The 26,384-nt window shown below is 43.6% G+C and overlaps 1 protein-coding gene across 4 annotated transcripts in view; it reads left to right on the forward strand.

Annotated features, from left to right (window-relative positions):
* The window catches only part of LOC107126123 (muscleblind-like protein 3), a 111,113-nt gene that overhangs the window by 18,187 nt on the left and 66,542 nt on the right, over nucleotides 1–26,384 (forward strand). For 3 of the 4 annotated variants that reach the window (XM_015429631.1, XM_015429633.1, XM_015429632.1), the window contains exon 2: nucleotides 12,613–13,685. The exons of the other annotated variant lie outside the window; for it this stretch is intronic. In XM_015429631.1, coding sequence (XP_015285117.1) covers nucleotides 13,512–13,685 — 174 coding nt within the window. In that variant the 5' untranslated portion in view covers nucleotides 12,613–13,511. The remainder of the gene's footprint in view (nucleotides 1–12,612; nucleotides 13,686–26,384) is intronic. 4 annotated transcript variants of the gene reach the window in all.

Raw genomic sequence — 26,384 nt, forward strand, 5'->3', positions numbered from 1 at the left:
TCCCTTCCTTAAAATCCCCCATAGACTCTCCTTTTTTTTCTTCCTTCTCTTGTCCCCACCCACCTACTTTTATCTCCCATCCCTTAGTTTCCCCTCTTTTCCTACCCCTGGCAGCCTCTCCCTGCAAAAAGTTTGGTTGAGTTGCACAATGCTGGCTACCAGGCCAGGCCCAGTTGTGTTGTGGGGAAACCCTTAGACTTGCAAGGGGCACCTCAGTTTCCATGTATCCCCTCCCACACTATTTCCTTTTATCCTTCTCCTGGAAGCTCTCATATCGTCAACTTTCCCTGCTACCTTCTCTCCTTCCCACCTGCCCACTCATCTTCAGCGATATTTATTACTTTTACTACATTTATACTCCATCTTTCTCCACAATGTGGACCCAAAGCAGGTTGCATCATTCTTTTCTATTTTATCTTCACAACAACCCTGTGAGGTAAGTAAGGCTAAGAGCATGTGACTGATCCAAGGTCACCCAACAAGCTTCCATAGCAGAGTGGGGATTCAGACCAGGGTCCCTCGAGTTGTATTCTGACACTCTAACTACTACATCACAGTGGCTTTCATGTGGTGACTGCTGTTGAACAGTAGAGAGCAGCTGGGCCTGGGTGAGTAATGGAACTCATATGGTATCAAGTCTCTTGGCCTTCCCCCAATAAGTCCTCCGTCAAAGACCAGAATAGCCCTGGAAAGGGCCCTGTCCTACCCCCTGCCATTTACTGGTAGAAACCAAGGCTTCAACTGGCAATACTGTTGTATTTGCCTAGCAACGGCCACTGAGGGCATTCATTTCTTAAAGCTACAAGTGCTGCTTCTATTATTTTTTCGGATTTAACCCCCCAATGTAATTTTTAAAAAATATTTGGATTTTTCTGGAAGCCTGAGGTCTTTCTCAGGTTTATAGAAATATTTGTTTTGTCTGTTAATGGCTCCAGTGTCTGGATTTAAGTACCTACAGATTTAGTCATGTTGAAATTTAAATATATTCATGACATGTTGAGGTTCTTCTTGTATCTATCCATCTTCAGAATTTAGGCCAGTGGCTACTGGCCTTTTCTGTGTTGGCACTTCTGCTTTGGAACTCTCTCCCCAGGGTCATGAGCCTGGCACCATTATTGATATAATTTAGACATCAAGCTAAGTATGTCCTGTTTAGTGAGCTTTTAATACCCATGAATGTTTCATGACTTGTGTGCTTGTGGCTGAAAATTGAATTTGTGTTGCAGATTTGATATCATTCTTTCTGTTTTAATGATGTGGCTCTTTTTTTAAATGCTGCTGAGCTGACTGGAGGACTTCTGAAGTGGGAGGGTGGGATAATTATTTTAAAATAAAGACCCCTGTCTTTCAAGAACAAGTAGTGAAATGCATCATTAGTACAGCAAATGCAGGATGAATATTTTCAACTGTGTCTATACACACTACTTATAAATGTACAAGGTCAGTCAATGTGGTGTCCAGGCTTGGAGAAACAGCAGCCATTTGGAGCATTAAGTGCAGAAGTCTGGAAAGATAGGAAAGGTAAGGCCCAGGGGGTGTGCAAAAAACCCCAACCTGGTATTTTTTGGTTCAGGTCAGTTGGACCAGGGTTTTTTTTTTTGTATTTCCGAAAAATCTGGGATCTGGGATTTTTTGGAAATCCTTTTTTTTCCTGATCCAATAGACCCGAGAAGAAAAATACTGATTTTTTAAAAAAGCAAGCCCTACCCTGGGGCTGGCTTGGCTTCTCCTGCAGTGTGGTTTAAACCATGCTGCAGGGGAAGCTGGCCCCAGGATCTCCGTGTGGCAGGGAGGTCTCTCCCTGCTGCATGCAGACCTGTTTGGGAGGGCTCTTCCTGCAGTGTGGTTTAAACCAAGCTGTAAGACGAGCCCACCAGCCATTCGGTATAGCCGCATACACCCGAATAAAAGCAAAAAAAAAATCAGCTTTATTTGGGCTCAGCTATACCAGAAGCCAATCAGATCCTCTGATCTGTATTCAGCTTAAATAGTTCCCGAAAAATACCAGTAAGGTATTTTCTTGCTTTTTTTTTTTTTTGGCTTGGCTTGGCTTATGCTGAATGCATACCCCTAGGAAGGCCTTAAATAAATATCTGGGCTGGAAGCAACAGCAGAGGGAGCACTTGCCCTCCATGGCCTGCTTGTAAATCTTCTGAGGCATCTGATTGGCCACTGAGTGAAACAGGATGTTGGCCTAGATGGACTATTGATCTGATCCTGCAGGGTTGGAGGTTCTGGCACTACTAAGAGAGGCTTAGTGGTCTAGTCAGCCCACGTGTATTGCAGTTGTGTACCTGTATGCAGAACTGTAGCTTGTAGCATCTGAAGAACGGGTGTGGCAGAGGGACTTGTGAGTATAGATTTTTCTTCTTTAGTTAGAGATAACTGTGGAATGCATTAATATCCGATTTCACATATCTAGAGGCTGAACACTGAAAGTAAGTTCCCAGGGCTCATCCCCAAGTCAGATGAAACTATGTTTGTTTTTCTCATTTTCTAGTGATTTCACAGGTGTGAGTGCTGAGCGCCAAGATCAGAGTACTTTGTTTCTCAGGATGATCCCTTTTATACAGGAAAGTCTTGCAGGACTCGCCCAGATAAGGCTTAAAGTATTAGGCAAAACATTTTTTAAAAATGAATGGGGAGGTGCAATGCTGAACGTTAAAGAGTGCAATATTAAAAACACACACAGAGACAGGTCAGTATATCGTTGCCAAATTTGACTTGCACCTCCCAAGTTTTTGAACAATAAGCAGATTTCCAATAGAAACTATGATGCATGCAATTGAAGTTGACAATACTACTGAAGTGGTGGTTGAGAAACCTTTCAGGATGATTTTGCCAAGGAATGGCCAGCACTGCCCTCAAGATGACTCCTTGCTGTAACTTCTGGGGATGTATGAATGCTTACAGGAGAGCAAATCTAATATGTAAAATAATCCACAAATCCAGCATCTCCATAAGCAAGGACAGCTACTATGTTAAGGGCAGAAACACCCTCAACAGTGCCAAGTCTCAGCACCCTAAGATATACCCTCAGCAATGCAAATAAGTTCTTGAAAATTATTGGCCCCACAAAAGTCTTCACTAGTTTGCCCACATATATCTATGAACTACTGAAGCTGCCCTGTCAGATTGTTGTTCCATCTAACTCAGTATTGTTTTTCTGGATGGCTGGGAGCTCCCCAATCTCTCAGGCAGAGAGAGGCCTTTCTCTGTATTTACTTCCTGAGATCCTTTATCTAGAGCTGCCAAGGACTAACATGGAACCTTCAGTGCGCAATGCCAGTGAGCCAATTCCCACCCCCAAATTGGCACCATATCTGCGCTATTAAGTTGTGACATATGGATGGCTTTAAAGGTAAAGAAAAATAAAAGCAGCTTTGGTTTATGAGATTGTCATTGGACAGGAGCAGGGCCCTCTCTGTGGTGACCCTGGTGCTATGACACATAGGCTTCCTCAGGGAGTCTATTTTGTTCCCTGTTTTTACTTCAGAAGGAAGTGAATATGTTTTTATTCTGCTGGTGGTTTGGGAGTTAGCTGGAAATCATTTTATGTTGCTGTTATATAATATCAAATTATATATTTTAGTTGGATATGCCTTATATTTGTAGGGTCCCCCCTTTTATTGAACTTGGTCTAGAAAACAGACAAATCAAACACGAGGTATTTACAAACCCTTCTGCCTTTCAGTCTCTCTTGACCAAGTTCCTCTCCCCAAGGCGGCCATTTCTGTTGCTTTTCTGCAGTCCTGAGGAGATGCATAACACTCATCCCCTTTGCAGATTTATTAAAAGTGCAAGTTACTTGTGCATCTTCTTTGAGTTGCCTCTTAGAACACACAAAGCAATATCCAGTGGAGAAGGAACTCCACTGCACCCATGCTTATGTGCATCCTGTTACTACTATCCTGTTTCAAGTCTGAAAATGTGTCCCAAGGCTGAGTTTAGGGGGCTGTGCAATGGGTGAGGCTGTAACTCAGATGAGACCATGAACTTTAGTGAGGTTTTGCTTGATGTCTGAAGAGGCTCTGTAATGGGAGACATTTTAGACCTTCCTTTTTTGTCCTGGAGAATGGTTTAGATCACTTGGCTTTTCACTGCACTTCAGGTTGTAAACATATGTTGAAACCATGGAATTTCCTGTGGGATAGAAATTCTGTTTTCTGACCGGCTGCCCTCCTCCTGGAACTCATGTATTAGACAGCTTGTTTATTGACCCTTAAAAATGGTACTGTTCTCAGTCATTTGTGTTCTGCTAAGTCCCTATTATCTGATACTTGCTTTCTTTAGACTCATCTGTTTTAATCACTGTGTAAGGCTTTCAACCTGGCCCCATCTGTGGATATTTAAACCTGGAGATTGGGGCCATGAACATACAAGACAGGTCTTTCTACAAACCTGATAAAAGCCCCAGGTTTGCAGAAAAAACTGATTTAAAAAAAAAAAAAAAACCCAAACATTGGGGGGTTAACCCCCCCAATAATGGAAAAGCACCTGTAGCTTTAAGAAATTAATGCAATAGTGACTGTTGCTAGACAACCAAACAGTACTGCCAGTTGAAGACATGGTTTCTACCCATAAAGGGTAGGGTCTGTGTGTAGGGCCCTTTCCAGGGCTATTTTGGCTTTTTTCGGAGGACTCATTGGGGTGAGGCTGGGCACCTTAATGCCATGTGAGTACCATGCAGGGCTATTTTTGGGCAGGAACGCACAGGAACAGAGTTCCGGCTGGCTCCCAAGTTGGCCACGCCCAGCAGAAACTCATTAGCATAATAGACCACACCCAACAGCAGACACTCATTAGGATTGGCTACATTAGGGGTGTGTGACCTAACATGAAAAGGAGTTCCTGCTACAAAAAAAGCCCTGGGTTTTGACAGCAAGGTAAACAGAATAACAAGCAAATGGGGGGCGTGGCTGGATGACCACAGTTCTGGTAACGTGGGGGTGTGGCCTAACATGCTAATGAGTTTCTGCTGTTGGTTCTGGTACACTAAATTTTTTCAGTATGTAGAGAGGATGAAAACAGTGCTGTATGGGAAAAATGGAAACTGATCTTAGTAGTAAGCAAAAAGGAAAGATCCCAAGGAAGCGCCTCCACTCCATCACCATGGTAAAGTAGCTCAGAACAAGCAGTGGTTCTTAAACTGTAGTTTGAACAGATGAAAAAGCCTTATTGCATTGGTTGGTCCAGGCAAATCTATATGACCCCCCCCCTCCCGTGATGAAGTCACCAGGAGAGGTTTTTCCCCATAGTTCTGGTACACTAAATTTTTTCAATATGTAGAGAGGATGAAAACAATGCTGTATGGGAAAAATGGAAACTGTTCTTAGTAGTAAGCAAAAAGGAAAAATCCCAAGGAAGCGCCTCCACTCCATCACCATGGTAAAGTAGCTCAGAACAAGCAGTGGTTCTTAAACTGTAGTTTGAACAGATGAAAAAGCCTTATTGCATTGGTTGGTCCATCTAATTCAGTACTGTCTGCTCCTGCTGGTAGCAGATCTCAGAGGAAGGTCTTTCTCACACTTACTACCTGAGGACTTTTAAGTGGAGATGCCAGGGCTTGAACCTGGTATCACCTGCTTACATTGTATGTGCTCCACTGCATCCTCTTCTCACTTGCAGGGACTACTGGCAGGCTGCGGAATGCTTTTCTAGTGGGCTGCAAGACCACAGATGCTATTAAAAGGAATCTATCAAAGCCCCACCTGTTTTTGTAATGCAAATAGGAGTGCATTAAACCTCAACTCTTTCTGCACTCCGTTGCTGGTGTTCTATTGCTGTCATGACTGAATCACTGATGCTAGAGGAGACAAAAACCAAGCAAAGTTTATTAATTAAAATAAAATGAAGTCATTTTCGTACCATCAGAATAAGGGTCCCATCAATAAAAATGCTCACAATAAGTAAAACCGTAAAATACAACCCGCACCCCATCCCTTGGAAACAAACAACAATGAACTCACAAAAATACACCTACAAATTTATTGATGCTCCTCTTTTCCCTTTGCCTCATGTTTTCACTTCAGCTGCTTCAGAGTGAAGAGGGATGCAGATAGTTTTCAAAGGGTGTTGGTAATGTAGCATTCCTCAGAGACTGGCAAACCAGACTGGTGGCCAACATCTCTGGACGTCAGCAGCACCCAGAGTGAGCCTGCAGCACATATGGGCTACAGCTGTGGCAAATGGTCTGGTTTCCCAGGTCTGGCCTTGGTTACATACCCTGCGCTGGAATTGACTCTTTGCCACACAGCCATGCTTTTGGCACCACCTGCCTATGAATAGATGTTTCTTGGACACTTCTCAGACACATGCAGGAAGGCACAAGTCTTTTTATGGGGAGCCAGCTTGAAGAACAAAAGTGTTTTTTATTTCTCCTAAGCTGCCAAAGGTCTACCTTAAATTAAGTAAACTTTCCCCTGGAGGGGAAAGTGTCCGGGTACAGAATGTTCATGAAGAAAAATATTCCAAGTGTCTAATCAGGCCCACAGAGTGTTTGCTTTAATATAATAGCTCCTTTGGTTTAACTTGAAAGAGGAATGCATTTCCCTCTAATTGAGATAGTGAGAGAGAGCGTGCAAGAGAGCTTAGACATGCAGAGAGAGAGGAGAAGCTGTTAACAGTCAGCGATTGTCGCCTCTTGCCACAGACATCATATATAATTTCCAACTGCCCTTCAGTGTACAGACGCCATTTTGAGGTCCTGACACACATGGGTCTCTGGGTTTGAAGAGTTGCAGTGAAATGCATTCGGACCACAACTGGTGCACGCATCCAGTAAATAAGAATACATGCCTCAGACCTCTTTAACTTGTTGTGTTTCCAGAGAGTTGTAGAATCCATGGGCCTTAGTCCAAAAGGTAATGGTGGGGAAAAGGAGTTGAATTGGATTGTTTTGAGGATAGCCCTCCATAACGGGGCAAAACCAGAGGTCAATGACTTTTCTGTTTGTGGATTTCTCTGGCCATTGGTTGATCTCTGCTGTGATATCACAGAAGCCTAGGGTAAAAGGAAAGTAGAAGGGGAGAAAATGGCCTGGGGAGGATAAAAATGGGTGGAGGGAGGATTACAGATCTCACGGAACAAACAAAAGGTTGAGTGAAAGAGTAAAAGAAGCCGGGAATTCAGGACAGCATATGACCTAGGAGTAGGGTTGCCAGGTAAGGCTGACAAATCGGGCGGGGGACTTACCAGGAGCCTCTAGGAGGATCCAGGAAAGGTAACTCTGAAGCAAGTTGTCACATTTAAGGGGGCCGTGTTCCTTTTAAATGTTTTCCCTCCATTGGAAATAATGGAGGATGGGGGCATCTTCTTTTGGGGCTCATGGAATTAGACCCCCTGGTCCAATCTTTTTGAAACTTGGGGGGGGGGGAGTGTTTGAGGAGAAGCACCAGCAGCTATGCAGAAAATTTGGTGCTTCTCCCTCAAAAAACAGCCCCCCCAGAGCCCCAGATACCACGGATCGATTCTCCATTATATGGGGACCAGTCCGTATAGGGTATAATGGAGCACCCAGCAAATATTTCTCCCCCCTCCCACTTTCTGATAGCCCTGAAGTAGGGGGAGCAGCTCCAAACTGGGGGGATCCCCTGCCCCAAACTGGGGATTGGCAACCCTACCTAGGAGATAAATAATGAGGGAAGGAGGGGGCCATGGGTGGGATAGGTGGAGGAATGAGGAACGAGGAGGATTTACTGTGACTAGCACTGAACTGTCAGACTTCCTTGAACTGTGTCCAAAACCTTAGCTGTCAAGCAACAGTTTTTCAAATTCTGAACCTTTTAGCATCAGGGTAGGGGCAGGATGCTATGATATTGGAGACAAAAATACTCATAATGCCTGTATCTAAATGTAAAAATGTGCATTATGGATTGTGAGTTCTTTTGTAAGTAATTGTTTTCTGGAAAGTATCTGCATGTTATTAAAAACAAGTGCACCGCCTTTTCCTTTGTCACTGGATGGAGCTTTTCTTCCTGAATGGGTCAGTGCCCCAGGAAAGCACAGTGTATGTATCCCACTGTGCTCGACACAGTTTTAAGCTCCGGGTCAGGGAGGATGCCTGTAACTGGCTGCCTGGTGGCAAGTGCCATGAAGTCCATTAACCTTTCCAGAGTGTGCTTGTGTGGCTGGACAGGGATTAGTGGTGGGGAAATGAAGAGGGATTTGACTGCCTACGGAGTGGACTCCTGCTTTGTACGCCTTTGGGTCCCATCTCAGACTCATCCTGCCAGCAGCAGCATCTTTAATGTGGTCTTTAATTTTCAGGCTGATCCTTGTGCCTATTGGCTAAACCTCTTGGGAGCCAGATTGGGGCCTTTAGCATGGGTCCAAGCTTTCCAGTTGTCTATTCTGAAAACCCTTCCCTCAACTAGAGACTTAGATTAAGTGGTTTTGCTGTTTGTACATTTTGCTCCACGCTAAGATTTTGTTCGCCATGTTGCTTCAATGGCCTTGTTGTTTTGTGCCTTCGACTTGGGTTTTGGAACAGAGTAATAAGGCTGCAAGGCGGGCACATGTAAAACTTTATACATGGATCTTTAAACTATACTGCTCCAAACTGAGCTATTTAAATTTTTGAGTTAGTAACATTTAGCATTGCATGTCCCTGTTAATTAGGATGGATATTAAAAGCCATGCAGCCCCGTGGAAAGAGTTTTGGATGTGCATCTGGAAGGTTAGGTTCAAAGATTGTTATCGTCATAGTGCTGCTGAGATTCAGTTGCCAGTTGTAGGCAGCCTGTGTTGGTGGCTTAGAGTCATGAGTGGCCACAGGATTCAGATAACAAGCCATAGTCAACCCTGTTAGGGACCACCTGGTGAAAGATCTCTTCTGAGGAAGGGAGATTAAGACAAGGACGTGGGTGAGCCAGTTATTACCTGTGAAGCTCACTGGGTGACCTTGACCCTGGAAGGGTGGGATAAATATGCAGGGGATAGATAGAAACAAAGGTAGGGCAGTGTCCAGCGGCAATTAAGGTAACCTGTTGGTCAGGAAACTGGTTGTGGCGTGCTTGGAAAGCAGTTATATAGGGCAAGGGTCAGCAGTGGCCAACATCTGTCTTGGAGGTGGGGCCATGCTGAGTGGAAATAATATTACATCAGAGACTTGTGCCCTTGGTGAAACTTCCTGTTCAAGACTCCCCCATCTGCCCCATTGAGAGGCCAAGGTCGCATCACAGTCCCTTTTTTCCCCAAATGGGAATTTTAATGATCTGTCATCTTGCCCTTCCTCCAAGGAGCTTTGGGTGGTATATATGGTACTCTCATCCTCTGGTCTATCCTCCCAATAACCCTGTGAAGTAGGTTAGCTTGGGAGAAAATGACTAGGTCAAAGTCACCTAGTGAGCTTTGTGGTGGAGCTGGGATTTGAGCACCACTCTTCCTAGTCCTAGAATGATGCTCCAACCACTACATACCACACTGAATCTGCTTTACGGGCTTAGAGAAGATTAAATAGTTTCCTGCTCTGGTCCTAGTAGGATAGCGTGACCTCTGTAGGTAAAGAAACAAAAAAAATTGTCTGAAAGAGGGAATTCGGTTAGCATGTAAAATGCTTTGATTGAAGGGGGCCCATGCATTGGGGGTAGCCTTAAATTAGCCCATCTCTGCACACTGATTTATGTGGCAAATTTAGGCTAATATTTGCCAGGGGATGTAGAAGATGTAACAGAAACATACTTTCCATTAAAGCCTCTCATTTGGAAGAATGTTCTTAGACTCCCAGTGAAAGCTTTCCTGTCTTCTTTCAATCAGGTTGGCTCGATTCCTAAGAAAATTCCATATTGCCCCACCTATCCACAGCCTGTGTGAGCTTGTTTGTGGGGCTGCGCCCTGCTTGTTCCAAGCTGTTGGTTACAATGTAGGTTCCATGCCTTCGACTTCTCTGTTTCTGATTGGAGAAAGGCAACCCAGGAGCTCCAAATTCAAATTGGGATGTTTCCCGAACTGTTGGTGGAAGTGCCTGTTGTGTCCAAAGCTGTTATTTTTTTAAAAAAATCTTTCATTGTGTAAGTAACACAGATAAATGGTAACCAGATAAGCAATAAAAAGGGTTACAGTACAAGCCAACCTTCCAACAGTCACTGAGGATGAACCAGCCTTGATTTGGAATTGATGTATTACAAGTGGGGGTGCGTCTCATTTTCCCCTGTATCCCCCCCCTCCACCACTATTTCATCTTTCACTTACCTGACAGCTCCTATAGCCTCTTCCCTCTTGCTGCTTCCTTCTCTCCTTCCTTATCACCAGCCAACCTAAATTTTATCTGCCCCCCCACACAGCTTCAGCTTTCTCCCCTTTCCTCCAATGGCAGCCTTTCCCTGGGAAAAGTCTGGCCCAGTTCTGTGGGTAGTGAGGTTCTGATGGTCACTGCTGGGCCTGTCCCTGGCGACTCCTCCACCATCAGGCGACACGACGGGGGAGGGAAATGAGACCTTTTCCAGGGTTGTTTTGGCCTCCAAGTCCATCCTTCCCCTCATGGCCTTTCTTTACAAAAACCAAGGCTTGGAAGGCTTAGCAATATTGTTGGGGTTGCCTAGTAACCTCCAAAATGACCACAGAGAGCTAGGGTTGCCAGCTCTGGGTTGGCAAATACCGGAGATTTGGGGGGTGGAGCCTGGGGAGGGGAGGGATCTTAGCAGGGTATAATGCCATAGAGTCCACCCTCCAAAGCAGCCATTTTCTCCCAGGGGAACTGATCTTGGTCAGCTGGAGATCAATTGTAACAGCAGGGGATCTCCAGGTGCCACCTGGAGGTTGGCAACCCTATGGAGAGCTATCATCGGTGGCACAGTTCAAAATTGGATACATGATGGTCAGTTGAATAGATAGCCAGCTGGGTTTGATGGGTTCCTGAGTTAGCCTCATCTGATGTGTTTGCTTTGTTATATGCTCAAAGGTATTCTGAAAGAAGTAATATTCTGTAGGCCAAAACATACGTCTGTGGGTCTAACTTGAACCTAGATCACTGAGATTCAGTATTCCATACCCAGACAGAAGACGTGTCATGTCACTGTTATATTCTTCACCTCTTCTCTAAGCAGTTGCTCTGGAACCCTGGTGAACAACTAGTTTTGTCCAGGTTCTGATGTCCAAAGGAGCATAGTCTCCCTGGCCCATCTTCTGGACTGAGTTGGAAAGACTGACTTATTTCTGTCATAGTCTCTGTTCCCCACGCCCTAAAAATTCCAAAGGAGGCCTCTGGTACTAAATCAAACCATAAACTCATCTCATAAACCATAGCAACCCATTCATCTTGGTGGATCCAGATAACTGCTCGTGCTTTCTTTTTTGCTGTATCACAAGACCTATATTAAAACAATTATTGTGATGGTAGATGAGTATTGTCCCATTTTTAGAGCAGGCACTGCTTCCCCATCAGCAGTTTGGGGATGCTTTGCACATCTCTTTTTCTCAAAGGAACTCCTTGATTGAAATAATACAACTGGTCAGAAATCTGTATAATTGGAGTTGCTGCGAAGTACAGCTGTAAACAAGAGACGTTTTTTAAAAGAAAAGGAATCTTCCTCCTGTTTCACTGGCAGGCTGGCTTTTGGCTTCATCAGGACCAGAAGCCGTTTCTAGCAAAATCTTGTGGCTATGATTCTTCTGCATGCATCATTCCCAGCAAGCAGGGGTTAAACATAATTCATGACAGGCATGTAGCAGTTAATGGGTGAGACAGAGAGCCGAGCCTGTGGCAGTTCCTTCTGTTTGAGTTCTTTGTGCATGGAACAGGCAATACCTAGGCTTCCATTTATTAATGTTCATTTGATGGGGGGAATGAAATCTTCCACCCTCTAGTCCGAAATGTACACAAACACTTCTTCCCTCCAAGGATTTATAGTATATTGAAAAGAACAGAAGGGGACTTAATTTATCCTTTGTCTGCTGAGGCCAAGGCTCCCCACCCAGTTTTCTGTCGAGCTGCGTTCTGATCATGGCACGCTGCCACCAGCCATTCCGGGTTACAGGAGGGGTGCAGTAGAGAGAGTTTGGGCAGGGGAAGCGGGGGTGAGAAAACTGATAGTTCTTTTTCACACCCTAACATTTCCAATGTAAGTGTCTTGTGGTGCTGAGGGATTTGTGGCATAAGGTAAGGTAAGTGCCACATTTTCCCGGTGGCAGTTGCGTACTCAGAAAGGAGACCGTGCTGGTTTCTTCTTGTGTGAAACCCGGAGACACATCATGGATGCACCAGAGGCCGTCCGTCGCGACGCCAGGCGGAGGCATTTTCTGTGCAGTGGGCGCTGAAAAAGAAAGAGAGAGAGAAAGCGAGGGAGAATGTCTGCCAGAATTAGATCAATATGAAACAATCTTTGTTATTGGATGGCTGCCCAGACTTTCTGCTGCAACGGTAAATGTAATTGGTTGCTTCCTCCTACCATGCGCAACTCCATGTAGGAAATGCCCTTCTTTTCTCTCTCTCTCTCTTGCTCTCTCTCTCTCTCTCTAAAAAAAATCCACAATGGCTGACTTGAATACACCGCACTGTCAGTATCTGGAGATTTCCTGTTAAAATGAATTTCTAGTTGCTTCTCCAAGCAAAAGCTCGAAGCCAGGGGTGGAGACTGCTTTGGCTTAGCTGATTCTGTTTCTTCTTTCCTGCAGGTTGCTGAAAAGTGCCTTCCTTGAAGCCGCCGCCACCGCTGCTTGGATTTCTGTCTAGGGCTTTGCCTCGCTTGCTTTTTAAGATATATATCTATATACATATACACTCCCCCAACTTTTTTAAAAAATTGGCGTTTGCTTGCAGTTCACACCCTAAAAGCAATTCATCCATCTGGGGTTGGTTGGGTTTTTTCCCTCCTTCCCCTTATACGCTCAATTTTCTCAGCCATCACCCCCTCCCTCCTGATTATGTAGCAAATTCTATTTTAGAAGAAAAAGGAAATCCTTCTTCTGGTTTTAACACTTGCAACTCCATCAATCTGTAGAAGCAAGAAGGAGTCAGAACTTTCGGAATTCCTCCCCCTCCAAGGAAACAAGACCATCCCACAACTGCAGCATTGCCAGCAGCTTTTTTGTTTGTCTGTTTTGGGTGAGAATAATTGAAACCAGTAACTGGAGAGCACAGAATCCCTTGAAAAAGTCTGCCAGTTATTTTGAAATAATAATTTCGGCAGTGGCACAAAATATTATATACATATATATATAAATATATACACACACACACACACATAAACATTTCTATTTTAACTTTGACAATTGCACTTTTCGGAGCTGGCCTCTAATTTAATTTTTCAGTTAATTCTGATGAGATTTCTATTTTATGATTGGCTTTATGTTAACCCTTGTTTTCAACAAACACAGTTTGAGTTTAATGGAAACCTAAGTGCTGACAAGAGAAATTTTACCAAAGCAACAAGTTATTTCTTCACTTTTTTAAAAACTTTTTTTTAACCCTCCCCCCCCTCCTAAAATCATCAGCACTGTCCTCCTAAAGAAGGGTGCAGTTGCTTGCATTTTCATTTTTCTCTTTTGGGGTGTGTGTGTTTTTTCTTTTTAATATGGCTATGAACGTTTCTTTGGTTCGTGATACAAAATGGCTGACCTTAGAAGTATGTCGAGAATTTCAGAGAGGTACTTGTTCTCGGTCTGACACAGAGTGCAAGTTTGCTCACCCGTCGCGGAGTTGCCATGTGGAAAATGGACGAGTTATCGCCTGCTTTGACTCCCTCAAGGTAAGGCTTGCCTTAACACCTGTCTTGCTGGGTCTTGCTGTGTTTGCATTAAGACTGCATTGCTTGATTCATTGGTCATTTGGTTGATTTATCAAATTCAAGGACAGGAAGACTCTCCTTTGCTGGCATACAGCTGTCTCACCTAGTGGGCACTGGGAGCCATAGCTCTGTGGTAGATCATGTGCTTTGCATGCAAAAGATCTTCATGACATCTCTATTCAGGCGGCTTTCTAGAGCAGGACTTGCAAAGTCTGAGACCTCTGCTAATTAGAGTAGATAACATTGGGGGCTAAATGGACCACTGACTGACTTGGTAGAAGACAGGCTCATAGGTAGAGAAAATGCAAGAGAGAGAAGAGGTGGGTATGTCTAGCGTAGTTCATACCTAATGTTTTCACAGTTGTTAAGAGAGTCTTCAGTTTGCTCCACATACATTGTCTTGCCTCTTCATTAAAAAGCCCTATAAGGTAGGCGAGTAGTCCTTCTTTGAGAGGCAGTAGCTTGCTTGAAGTTGCTTAAACTGTATGTGGCTGTGGCAAAACTTGAATTAGAACATTGTGGGCTGTCCAGAGAAGGAAGTTCAGTTTGTGGAGGGCTGAAACACTGAAGCGATATATCTCTTGTGTTTGTATTTTGCCTAAGATGCTCAGGATGGGTATGCGTAGGGGCTGTCCTACTTTTGTTCTCTCAGATATCCTGTGAATGTCGCTAGGCTGAGCGATTGTGACTGACCCAAGGTCACCTAGTTTATTAGTTGTTGTAGATTTCCCGGGCTGTATGGCCATGGTCTTGGCATTGTAGTACCTGACGTACTCCAACTTTCTGTGTTATACCTCTGAGGATGCCAGTCACAGCTGCTGGCAAAACATCAGGTACTACAATGCCAAGACCATGGCCATACAGCCCGGGAAATCTACAACAACTAACAAACTCTGGCCGTGAAAGCTTTCAACAACATATTGTCACCTAGTTTGTTTGCTTCATGGATAAATAAGGATTTGAACCCAATTCTTGCTGGATCAGTTCCAGCCTCTGTGCTGTGCTGGCTACACTGAGTCCTTTCTGGATTTCAGTCTGTACCTTCTCAAATGTGCTTGAGGATCAGAGTGTAATATATTCTCATACCAGTCAATTTAATGATCCTCCTTTCTATTCCTGATTTGAATGTCATGGTGGACTCTTTTGGTAGTAGATGTGGCACTCCAATCTGGGCAGTGGACAGGATACTGTGTCCTGGATCACTATGGCTCGTAATTTCAGCTGCTGCAGGCCATTCATAATAGTTTCCTTCCATTTTCAGTCTTGTGTAGCTGAGGGCAGGATACATGGCCCAGACCCCCCCTACCCTGTGGCCCAAGGCAGGTTGAACAGCCCAGCCATTCCTTAAGTGGAATTCTCCTCATTTTCCCTCCCCAAATCACTGCAGTCCTTTTACTGTTCTTCAGTTTTATGAAGATTAGAACCTTTCTTTTGTAATGAAAGTTCACCCTCTTCTTACAAGCTGCTTGTAAGAGTGTCCCTTCCTGTTAGCCTGTTACCTGCCTGCTTTGTTACTGATAGAACACTGAGAACAATCCTTTATTTTCTGTAGCATTTAATGGCTTGGGAGTACTGAATTTCAATGAGTTTATCTGTGTTCTTGTTTAAATTGGATTATCCCTCCCTCCTCCCCCAAATTCTCAGAAATATAAATGGGTCTGTTGAATGAAATGAGAAGTCTGCAGAAAGGACCCATAAAGACCTCCTTCAGCCATCCATAAATCAGTTTCTCCTAATTTTGCTTATCTGATTTCTTGACATTATTTGGTTTTGTCTCTTGCTGGCCTAACCAGAAGTAAATTCAGCAGAAAAAAAAGTCAGCAGGACTGGAAGCAATAGGAAGGTGCTGACTCCCAGGGGGAGGAAAAATCCCAACCTGGAGAGGTCCAAGGAGAGTATTTGCAGATAACATATAACAATCAACTTCCTGCCTTTCTGGGAAGCATCAAAGTGATTTCCCTCAACTTTTCTCCCTTTCTGCCTGAGAGATTGCCAGTCAGGGCAGGGCCTGTACTTGCCTGAGGAAGACTGTAAGGGCAGCTCTGCTGAAGTGTAGTTCTAAACTCTAGCCATGAGGGGAATGTTGACCTGTGTGATGAGAGCGTCCAGTCCTTGAGAATCAGTTGATCCATGTCCTCTGAGACACCAGAGAGAGAATCAAGCTCTGGGGAGGGTGTGGCTCTCCCCCCCCCCCATGGGAAAATTAAGAAGAAATGTGGAGGTCAGAAAATCCAGGAGTTGAGATTAGCAAATCGTTGTTTAAGATGAGGGAAACAGCTTGGCTATGACTTTAGGACAGATCTTTGGTAATGGTAGAACTTGGTCAAAATCAAGAGAGCCTTTTTAAAGAGTTTGGTCATTCTTGTTAGCATACCTGGAATTTCAGCAGGGCATGATGCACCTTGGGACTTTCTTAGTAGAAAGGATATGGGAAGTAGGCAGCTGTGCATCTGAAGTAGGATTGGAATGGCTAAGCTGTTTGCTGGCTGTCATTCAAGTGTGGCTGGTTTTTCCAGAAGTAGACACAGCTTTACTACTTTTCGGGTGGAAAGCCCTTGAACACTTAGAAACGTGCAAGCCTTCCTCAGTTTTGCCACATCCACTTGTAAGGGGAGAATTGTAGTGTACAGATATTTGACCTCCTGAATTATGTGCGTGGCCAGACCCTGGTTGAGCCTACAATCAGGAATGTAGCTCTAGGATAGCATCGTGGCCAGACCCTGGTTGAGCCCACAATCAGGAATGTAGCTCTAGGATAGCATACATGATGCAGAATTTATACAAATTTAAGTTGAATAAATACGTAAACTGATTAAATCAAATGAATTTGGGTAGACTTGGTTAGAACTGCCCATCCTTGGTTTTGTAAGAAGGCTTGTGCACAAGACAGGACTAATTGCCAGCTGCCAGCCTCGTTATCCGTGAGGTGCCAAGTTAAAACCACTTTATTCCTCTGAGCATATGATGGAGGGATGATTTTGACTACTCCTTTAATATACATTTTATATTGGATTTTTTAAATTAGAATGTTAATTGGTTTTATTGTTGTGAGCTGACTTGATAGCAGAAATAGCTTTCCCCCTCATAACTGAAGAACAAAATTGGCTGAGAAGTTCTCTCACACAAGTCACATTAATCAATTAATTTAAAATATTTACTATCCCGCTTCCTTCCCAATTAACGGGACTCAAAGCGGTTTACATTAATTTAAAAGCAAATATATAATATTAACTCAGCAAAAAATATAAATAGAGGGAAACCGGCTACAACGTCACTCATGGACTACCAAAAGCACAATGAAAAAAGGTGTGCTTGACAGAGCCTGTGAAACCTTAATTTATCCCAGTTTTGCACAGGAAAAAATGGGTCCAAAAGCAGATTACAGCAATTAAAAACTGGTATACTTTAATACAATTAGAAACTAATGCAGCTAATTAAAATAGAATTTTTATGTTATGTCCAGGTATGATGGAATGGTGCCTGGCTGCTGTCTCTCCACTCTTTGGCCTCGCTGTTGACATTTTGATAGCTAGAAGGAAGGGAAACTAGAGCAACATCCAGGTTCAATGGAAGGATGCCTGGCTGCTGCCTCTTCTTCTGTGAAGGAGCAAAGAAATGAATAGAACAGGAGCACTGTCTAAGTGAGACTTTTGCAGAAGAGGTGATCTGTGCTCTGATCTGCTTTTGTTTTTGGAAAAACTCTTTAACTGAAATTGGCACAGCATTGCACTAGGAATGTTGGCATATGTTCCCCTTAAGGTACCAGATTTTAGCCTGAAATAGTTGTTCCTCTGCTTTGTGTATGTAATTTCTGTGGAGGTAGTTTGTCAAAAGATACAAGAGCTAGATAACCCTATAGCTTTGCTGTCATTAACATGTATTCAATAGCCAATACCCAGCTCCTTGAACTATGCAGTCACTTTGCTGTTGCTGCTTTAAAAGGGTGTGTGTGTGTTTTGCTGTTTCCTTAAAGTCTTTCAACCGTGGCCAGCAGCAGCATGAATGTTTTGGATAAAGAGATTTAATCTGTTTGCATTGCTTTTATAACTCATATGTGAAATATTTTGCATGAGAATCCAGTTTGAGTCCAGTAAGGGTCACATCCAACATAATGACCAGACTAGTTTGTTTGATCCCAGAACATTTTAGTTTCCTTGCACTGGTTTCTTGCTTGGCAATTGATGAACCCGACTCACCAAGGAGGACTTACTGAACAGTATTATGTGGATTTTTTTCTTGATTTTGGATTTTGCTTGCAGAAGGGCATTCTGGGCCTTCCTTTATTACTCAGTAAAATTTGAAGCTGGTTTCTTTTGGCCTGGAAATCTTCAGGGGAAGGAGTTATGGGATGATTGTTGTGTGTGATGGATGCCTGGATGTGCTTATCATCTGAAGGGGAAAAGAGACAGCTGCCCAGAAATCTCTGTGTCTAAGCGAAAAACCAGTGGCAATTATGACACTGAAACCCTCCGTCATGTTTCAGATCATGTTTCGTCCTGGTAGAGCTGTGCAATTAAGGTGACTGAACTGACAGTGATTCTTAAAAGCGCACACAGCAAATGGGAGAGAAAATACCAGTTTTGCATGATCAGGTGATGATATTTAATTGTAGTGAATCTGCAGCATTCTAGGCCAGTATTTCCCTGAGTATGTGGTAGCTGAGGGATGTTTCCCTCCCCCCTTCAGTTCTGGAAGTTAGAAGCACATTTCACATTTGCACCCCCCAAAAAGCATACTTTGGAGTATGAAAGAGCACAAATTCAGAAGCGCTCCATGTGCATCTGCATGAGCTTTTGTTCTCAGCATAATAGCAGCATTATTCAGAGTGTTTCACATTCCTTACAACAACCTTGTAAAGTAAGCGACGACTTCCGGTCTATGGAACAGCAATGGTGGACACTCTTCCCAAGACAGGGAAGGGCGGTTCGCACACCAGCTGCCTGGAGGGGTGCCATCTCAAGTGACACCCCCGAGGAGCCTTTGTGATAGACTCCAGGCCAGAGGGCTTTTGAGGGGTAGCCTCTTTGATGTCGTAATGCCGGAGAATTGAGGCTCCCCTCTGCCCCGACGGTCCAGTCGCTGAGTGGCCTTTGGGCATAAGCTGGACTAACCGGGACAAGCGCCAGAGATCACGTGGAATGGCGTAAAACTGAGTGTGGTCAGAGAAACTGAACGCCAATGAACGTGAGTTCTGAATAAAACGGAGTCATTTAAAAAGCGATTCCCCCCCCCCCTGCGGTTGAAAACAGTGATTGCAAAGAGGGACGCCTCTTATGTGAATGAGCGGCTAACGAACACGAAGGGGGAGAGGGAAGTAAACCGAAAGTATTTTGAGAGACTTATCTGAATCGCGAAGTTGTCTGGCGAGTTTTCCGAGTTGTGTGGAAGCGGTAGAAACTGTAAACAAAACGGGAAAGATGGCAGTCCAGCAGAGAAAGTTTAAAACGAGCCAGGCAGTCAGAGCCCAAGACCGGAAGAGGGAGCAGATGTCCTCAAACTCCTGGCGGATATGCTCAAGCCGGTGATGCAACAACTCAATGGTATTAACCAGCAATTGACTGTGATAAATAAAAACTTTTCAGCAAAGCAGCTTCAGCTGAATGAAACAGAGAAAAAAGTGGAGCAGGCAAATGAAAAAATTAAAGAGATAGACACACAAGCAAGAAGTTGAAGAAAAGGTTGGGAGAGGTGGAAACGAAGCAGAATTGCCAAGAGAATCGAGTTTTGCAGCTACAAATGGAAAAAGCTAACATGATTCTCAGGTTTCAGGGGGTTCCTGAAACGGATTGGCAAGACTTGAAGAGGGTGCTTGGTGAGATCATCGCTCCAGTAGTAGGTTTAACAGCGGATGAACTGGTAAACGAAATGGAGTCAGTCTATAGGGCATACTCTAATTACATTTAAAAAATAACCTACCTGGAGAAATAGTGGTTAGGTTTTTAAGAAGACAAACCAGAGATGCCATTTTAAAAGCAACTTCAGCAACTCCACTGAAAATGGGAAATGTAACCATCAAAACCTTAAAGGACATTCCATTTGAAATTAGACAAAAGAGGAAAAATTATAAGGACTTAATTTCTTTTCTTCAAACTAATGGGATATCGTACAGGTGGGCGGTTCCGGAGGGTGTCATCTTTAAGATCAACGATAGAAGAAGGAAAATGGCCTTTTTGAAGCGATGAAAAAGAAGATGATCAGAGACTTCTCTCATAACAACTAACAAAATAACATATAAATAACGAATTGTTATAAGCAAGAACTCTACAAGTATATTGTGATATTAAAACTAATTGTACTAACATTTTTACTAACAGTGAAAAGATCTCCTCCTCTTGGGGTTTTAGTTTAGTGTGGTTTACTTTCCTTTATCCCTAGTTGTAGTCCCTTCCCTAATATTTCTTTGTAGTTTTTGTAGTATTTGCAAAATAAAAAAATAAAAAAAAACACAACCTTGTAAAGTAAGCCAGTAGCTACCTCAGGTCTGATTGGATGGATGCAAGGCCACAGCAGAAATATATCAGGCAGCTTCCTCTGAGGCTATGTAATTATGTTGTGTGTCTGTCAGGAGTGAGTGAATCACACATAGCCCTGATGGCAGAGATGCTGCAAAAGTTCCCACTTACCAGTCTCCTGGAAGGGGATCAATGAATGCAGAGTTGCAGACACCTCTGTACAAGTGGATATTATGGGCTCCTGGTAACCTTTGCATTATTTAATTACTGTACCTCTTGCAGCACACCAGAGTGCAGACTGTTGCTCTGGGTAGAGTTGGGAGGGGGCGAATCTCTATGCCCATTGTTTTGTCTGTACAGATCCTCATTATTATCTCAGTAAAAAAGCCATTAGTAGCTATTAATGAGTGTTATAGTTCTTAGGAAAGAGATCAACTGATCAGGCATACCAAGCAATTTGTTGTAGCTGGCATAGCATATTTGTTAAGAGGCTATGCTGTGAACTGGTTGCTAGTTTTAATTTTTATTGTAGCCCTGAACTCACTCTGTAGCTTTAGAAGAGCTGCTTCCTCTCAAGCACAAGATAATGTTGAGATGAAGGTAGTGCTGGCCAACCTGTTGTAAGGGTTGCGTGATAAAAGTGTGTGATGCCCTGGAACACTTGTAAGCCTTAGATGGCTTCTAAGTGCAGCCAGCCCTGAACGTGAAAGAATAAAGTATATCTCTCCTTATATATAATTGAATAGTGGGTGCCAAAGGTCTAATTCTAAAATGCACTCCCTTAGTGTATGGCTGATGGCACTGCTCCTCAGCATATATCGCCACCAATCAGAAGGCAAAGCCCGGGTCCCGCCCACACCACAACTGCTGCGACAACCTGGTCTTTTGCATATGGAAGCTGATTGGACTTCACTCCATTCCACACCTCAAACTCCCCCCCCCCCCCCCCCGCAAGGCAGTTGGAATGTCAGTTGCATATGGAACCTGCTGTATTCTGGTGCTGTGCAGGTCCCAGGTTCATGTTTTAAAAGCAGACTGACACTGTTTGCCCAAAGCCAGAGCACTCTCCCAGAGCCTCTTTCTAGATCCCGTTGTATTTATTTCCACAACGGGCCTTATTTCTAGTCCTTTATATTTCTCTGTGGCACGTGCATGTTTTGATTACCATTTTGGACAGTACAGCTCTTATGGTCTTAGAGCACCAGCTTGGTGTGTAAGAGCTGAATTGAGAGAGTTTCCTTATCTATCTGTCACATTTATATGTTGTCCTTCCTGCAAGGAGCTCAGAGAAGTATATGTGGATCTTTCCTCCATTTTATTCTTATAACAATCTTGTGAAGTATGTCAGGGAAGAAGGAGAGAGAGAGAGAGAAAGAGAAGCCCAAGGTCATCCATCAGCTGCATGGCGAAATGGGAATTTGAACCCAGGTTTCCTTGGTTCTAGTTCAACCCTCTAATCACTACATTACACTTATTCATTATGTTACTCTACATATTCCCTTCAGGAGAGACATGGAAAAGTCTCTGTATTGGAAGAGCTCAGAGTTAGAAGTGGCTCTTCCAGAAAATGTAGCTCAGTGGTTCCCAAAATACATAAGAACATAAGAGAAACCATGTTGGATCAGGCCAGTGGCCCATCCAGTCCAACACTCTGTGTCGCACAGTGGCCAAACCACAGGTGCCATCAGGAGGTCCACCAGTGGGGCCAGAACTCCAGGAGCTCTCCCACTGTTGTCCCCCAAGCACCAAGGATACAGAGCATCACTGCCACAAAGTGACACCTACCAGTGTGTTTCCTGGGGTCTAAAATCCAAAGGGTCTGAAGGAACAGAAAAAAACCCCTCTTGAGTCACTCCCTACCAGATGCCTAACTAGCAAAGCATTGAGTTCACCCTGGGCAGGTATCTCAGCACTATGCATCCTTGGCTTGCCCATGGACACAGACTTTCTTACATCTCTTGGCTTAGAAACCTCTCTCTGTGGCCATGCACAGAAGGAACTAAAACCAAAGAATATCTTCAAAGCATACAGCTGATTCTGGCTTTCCTCCATATCATCAGTGCAATGGGTTCTTTAGAAGAAGCCAAGGGGCTGTGTCTGTACCCACTTTGATTCAGGTACCTGTGTAGTAGAAGGATACTTGGCTTGGAACTGATCAACATTTTGTGGACCCTCCACCAACTTATGATTGGCCATGTCCCCCATGGTAGCCATTTTGTGATTAGTCTCGCCAGCTGTGGCAGCCATTTCATGGAGGTGTCCTTTGTGGTTTACCTTTTCTAAAATTCCAGTATTGCCTGCAGGCTCAACAAAGTTGTGGAATACTGATGTAGCTGATATAGCCATGTCAAACAGGTCTTGCAAAAGGAAAGAAAGGGGCTGAGTGTTGTTCTTGCATGTGAGGAATTCAGGTCTTTGTTCAGCCATGAAACTCCTGTGCTGATTTGAAGTGTGCGTTATCTCTCAATCTTGCATCCCTCACAGCATTGCTTTGAAGATAATAAGGAATGGGTGAGCATCTAGTCCTGGATATTCTGGATGAGCAGAACTACATATTATAAGATGTGTGGAGCAGACAGTGAAAATAGTGCTCCTGTGCAGTTTCCTCACCTCCCTTCTGAAATGTGTAGCACTACTGACCTTGTGCCCTGACATCATTATGCTGAGCGTTTTTCTGCCACTGGCAACCAATGAAGTGGAGGAGGATAAGCTGAAACACACAGCATACAGTGGTTGGAATGCAATGCGGTTTGTTTTTTACACATTATGAAGCAGGAAGAGGGGAAATCAACACAGGACTGCCATTTTTGCTGGCAGCTCTGTGTTTCTTACAACATGTATCTTTGCTCTCAGAAATATCCAGAATATTCAAGATTTGGTGCTCCTTTGAACCAAGAAGAAGACATAAAAGAATCTGACCAAGCTGGGGAACTATGTTGGAAGGTAGTCACAGCCTGAACAAGATTGGGTACCAGTCAGATAGATCTGATAGCATCTTTGATTTTCTTGGAAGGGCATTTTTTTTAATGTATAGATAGCTGGATATCAGTTCTTTGCACCCGGTATTCTCTGCACATTTGCAGCTGGTCCATGTTGCTGGAGGGGGTGTTCTGGGGACAAGCTTGCAAATGAAGAAGGGAAAATTACCATCGCACCAAGCTAGAAGCAACATGAATATTTCAGGAGCTCTCTGCCGTTACACGCGGTCTCGCATGCTTTGCACGTAGCATGCATGTTGTGCTCTTCTGCCAGCTTGCTCCAATGGGTTTGCCTCCACCACATAGATCTGGCATGCGCTTATGCAACTTGGAAAGCAAAATGGTGTTTTGATCTGTTTGGTGCAATTGTCAGTATAATATCCGAGCATTGAAAAACATGATTTTAGCAGACACAGTGCAGTTTTTTCAATCTCTGCATCAGTGGTGTTGCTCACACCAGCACTCCCTGAGCATCAAACAGTTTTTCAGACAGAGGGAAGGCTGCAGATCTGAGACCTTTGTATCAGGCATTGGCATGGGATTGGCCTGCTGATGTCACCTGCTCCCAAGAGGATTCTGGGCTGTAGTATGATTGTGCCAGCCTGAATTTTCTGATGATGCTTCTCCAGCCAGTAACCCTGGCAACACAGGGAGCAAGGAACCAGTATTTAGTCTGTGGAGTTTCTAGTTTGAGCCCTGCAGCTCCTGACATCATAGCAGTTGTGAGCTGGAGATGAATACGGGTTATCCTGAAAAATTCCTGATATAGAGAACTCTTTCTCATATCTGGAGTCACAGCTAAAGGAAATCTCCTTGCATATTACCTGGGATCCTGAGAGCTCAAGGGTTCTAGTCAGGATGTTTATCAAATATACCTTCTTTAAGATAACCATCACCCCATTAATGGTCATCAGATGCTCATTATTCTGTTCACTAGTTGCAGTATGAGAAAGGTGTGTGCACCTTTCTGGATGCAAATCAACACTCTTCCTTATCAGTAAGAAAGACAATAAAGATTCTTTTGGCAGGAGGGGTGGGGCTTTCTAAGGACCCAAACTGTAGTGATCGCTAGAGAAGCATGCAGTTCTGGCCCAGGTTTTGCTTTTGTTCAGCAATCTCCAGGCAAACTTTTGTATATCATGTGCTAAGGGGCTGTGGCTGAGCACTAGAACATATGCTTCGCAGTGGCCCAATCCCTTGATATTCCAAGTTAAGGAAGACTTCTCTCTGCCCAAGTCCCTAAGAAGCTGCTGCTAATCAGCTACCAGTGCTGATCTAGATTCACTAGATGTCTGACCCAGTATTAGGTGACGCATATGTTCTGTGAGCATCAATCTACAGTTCTGCTTTAACCAAGAGATGCCATCTCTGTCAAAGACTTCCTGTTTAGTTCTTGGTATCTCTAGTTAGTGTATCTCAGAGAGTAGGTGTTTAGAAAGTCCTTTCCCTGCCTGAAGTCCTTGGACAGTCCCTCCCAGTGAGAGCAGACAGTGCTGAGGCTGACGGTCCAACATTCTGATGCCGCATAGGACAGCTTCATATATTCTACTGAGTCCGTATGGATCTGTTGGTCCTTACTCGTCCACATAAATGAATTGGGCATATCCAGGATTCCCTTCTAGCTGTACATTTTGGGGGATCAGCATCCAGGTGTCTTTCACAGAAACCTGTCCTCCATAATTAGTCACCTTGTTGATGAACCCTTGACAGAATCTCAAGGAACCCCAGCAAAGCCAAGAATAAGGCAAGCTTTGTTTGATTGTAACTTAGGTTCTCATTGCAAGCCCCTTACCTTTTTAGTCTGGATTGCCTTGAACCTGAAGCTGTCTGGATTTCTTGTTGTGGCCACAAACCTGACATTCCAGTTCAGCATATTTAGCAAATTTACAACAATATCCTGGATTGTGACCCTTCCCCCATCCCCAGCATGACATGTCATCCAGCCAAGGCACAGCTTTGTCACGTGAGGTTTCAGGACTTCTTTCTTTTCTGATTATCTGTCTTGCATGAAGCTGCCAATTCTGTTTGCCTTACCACTGTAAGTAATCTCATAGTTTTGATCATAGCAGGATGTGGAAAGTAGAGCACTTTTGAGAAGGGCAGGTTTAGTTTTTCAAGTGTGCACACAGAACACTTTACTGGTCTCAGATAGCATCTTGGTTTTCTATGTCAAAAAGAGGTGGTTAGTGGGGCCTGCTACAAGATGGAAGCTGCTAAATAGCACCATAAAGGGGTGAAGTAGATCGGTGTAATGTAAAAATGTACCAATTTATGTAGTTGCTTGTGTATATTTATGTAGCTATAGTACTACTAATGACAGCTGAAATTCCAAATCTGCTGTTGCCCGGCTTCTGGTTCTGGAAAGATGCTTCTTCCGGTGATTTGGTATAACTTGAAAGTTCTTGATCTGTTTCAGTTTGAAGGTACACAACTTTAGAGATAAATTGGATTAAAACTGAATCTGGTTTAATTCCAAGATACGTTATCTTAAGAGTTGAACCAGATTAGTTGCTTTTAAGTACAGCAAATTCAATCTCATTCACTCTTAGGAATGTTTAGTTCATTGTCTGCTGGCTGAGAACTCTGATTGGTTGGGTAGACATATATCCTTTGCCTGGATTAGTTCAGCTTCCAGTTTTATACTTGATGGCTGCTGTTGGGTCACATCAGAATTGCCATGACCACCTACTGCTTTCATAGTTTAGCCCTGCATCCTGTAGCCTTTTATTAACTTGGGGAATTAAATGTCCATTTCATAGCAATGTGCTTTCATATGAATGCAACAGCAACAACAGGTGGATAGGGGAACAAGAGGGAATAAAGAACCCCAGTCTAAGCGTTTCCAAATGTCTGGGATGGATTGATGCATTGTATGATTGGTTTAAATATTAATTCCTCTTTTTTTGGTATATAGAATTGCCTATATATCTTCCTCTTTCACCCACCTTGAGCCTGCTTTTCTGAGAATAGCATGCTAAAAATGTCTTAAATAAAAAATTGTAGTTCATAGGAGGCCAACAGCTCTGGAAAAGAATACCACTACAGGAAGATCTGTATTCCTTTGAGATTTTCAGGAAGTCTGCATTTTGTACTAAGTGTCTGATTCCTCAAAGATGCCTTTTCTTTCATAAAAGAAGGAATTTGTAAGCTTTGGGTGTCAAGTACACGCAGAACCCTGGTTACAAATTAAAATGTAAAATATTTGATATATTTACACACACAAGGAAGGA

The sequence above is a fragment of the Gekko japonicus genome, unplaced genomic scaffold (genome assembly GCF_001447785.1).
Source record: "Gekko japonicus isolate JY-2015 unplaced genomic scaffold, Gekko_japonicus_V1.1 scaffold560, whole genome shotgun sequence".
Lineage (NCBI taxonomy): Eukaryota > Metazoa > Chordata > Lepidosauria > Squamata > Gekkonidae > Gekko > Gekko japonicus.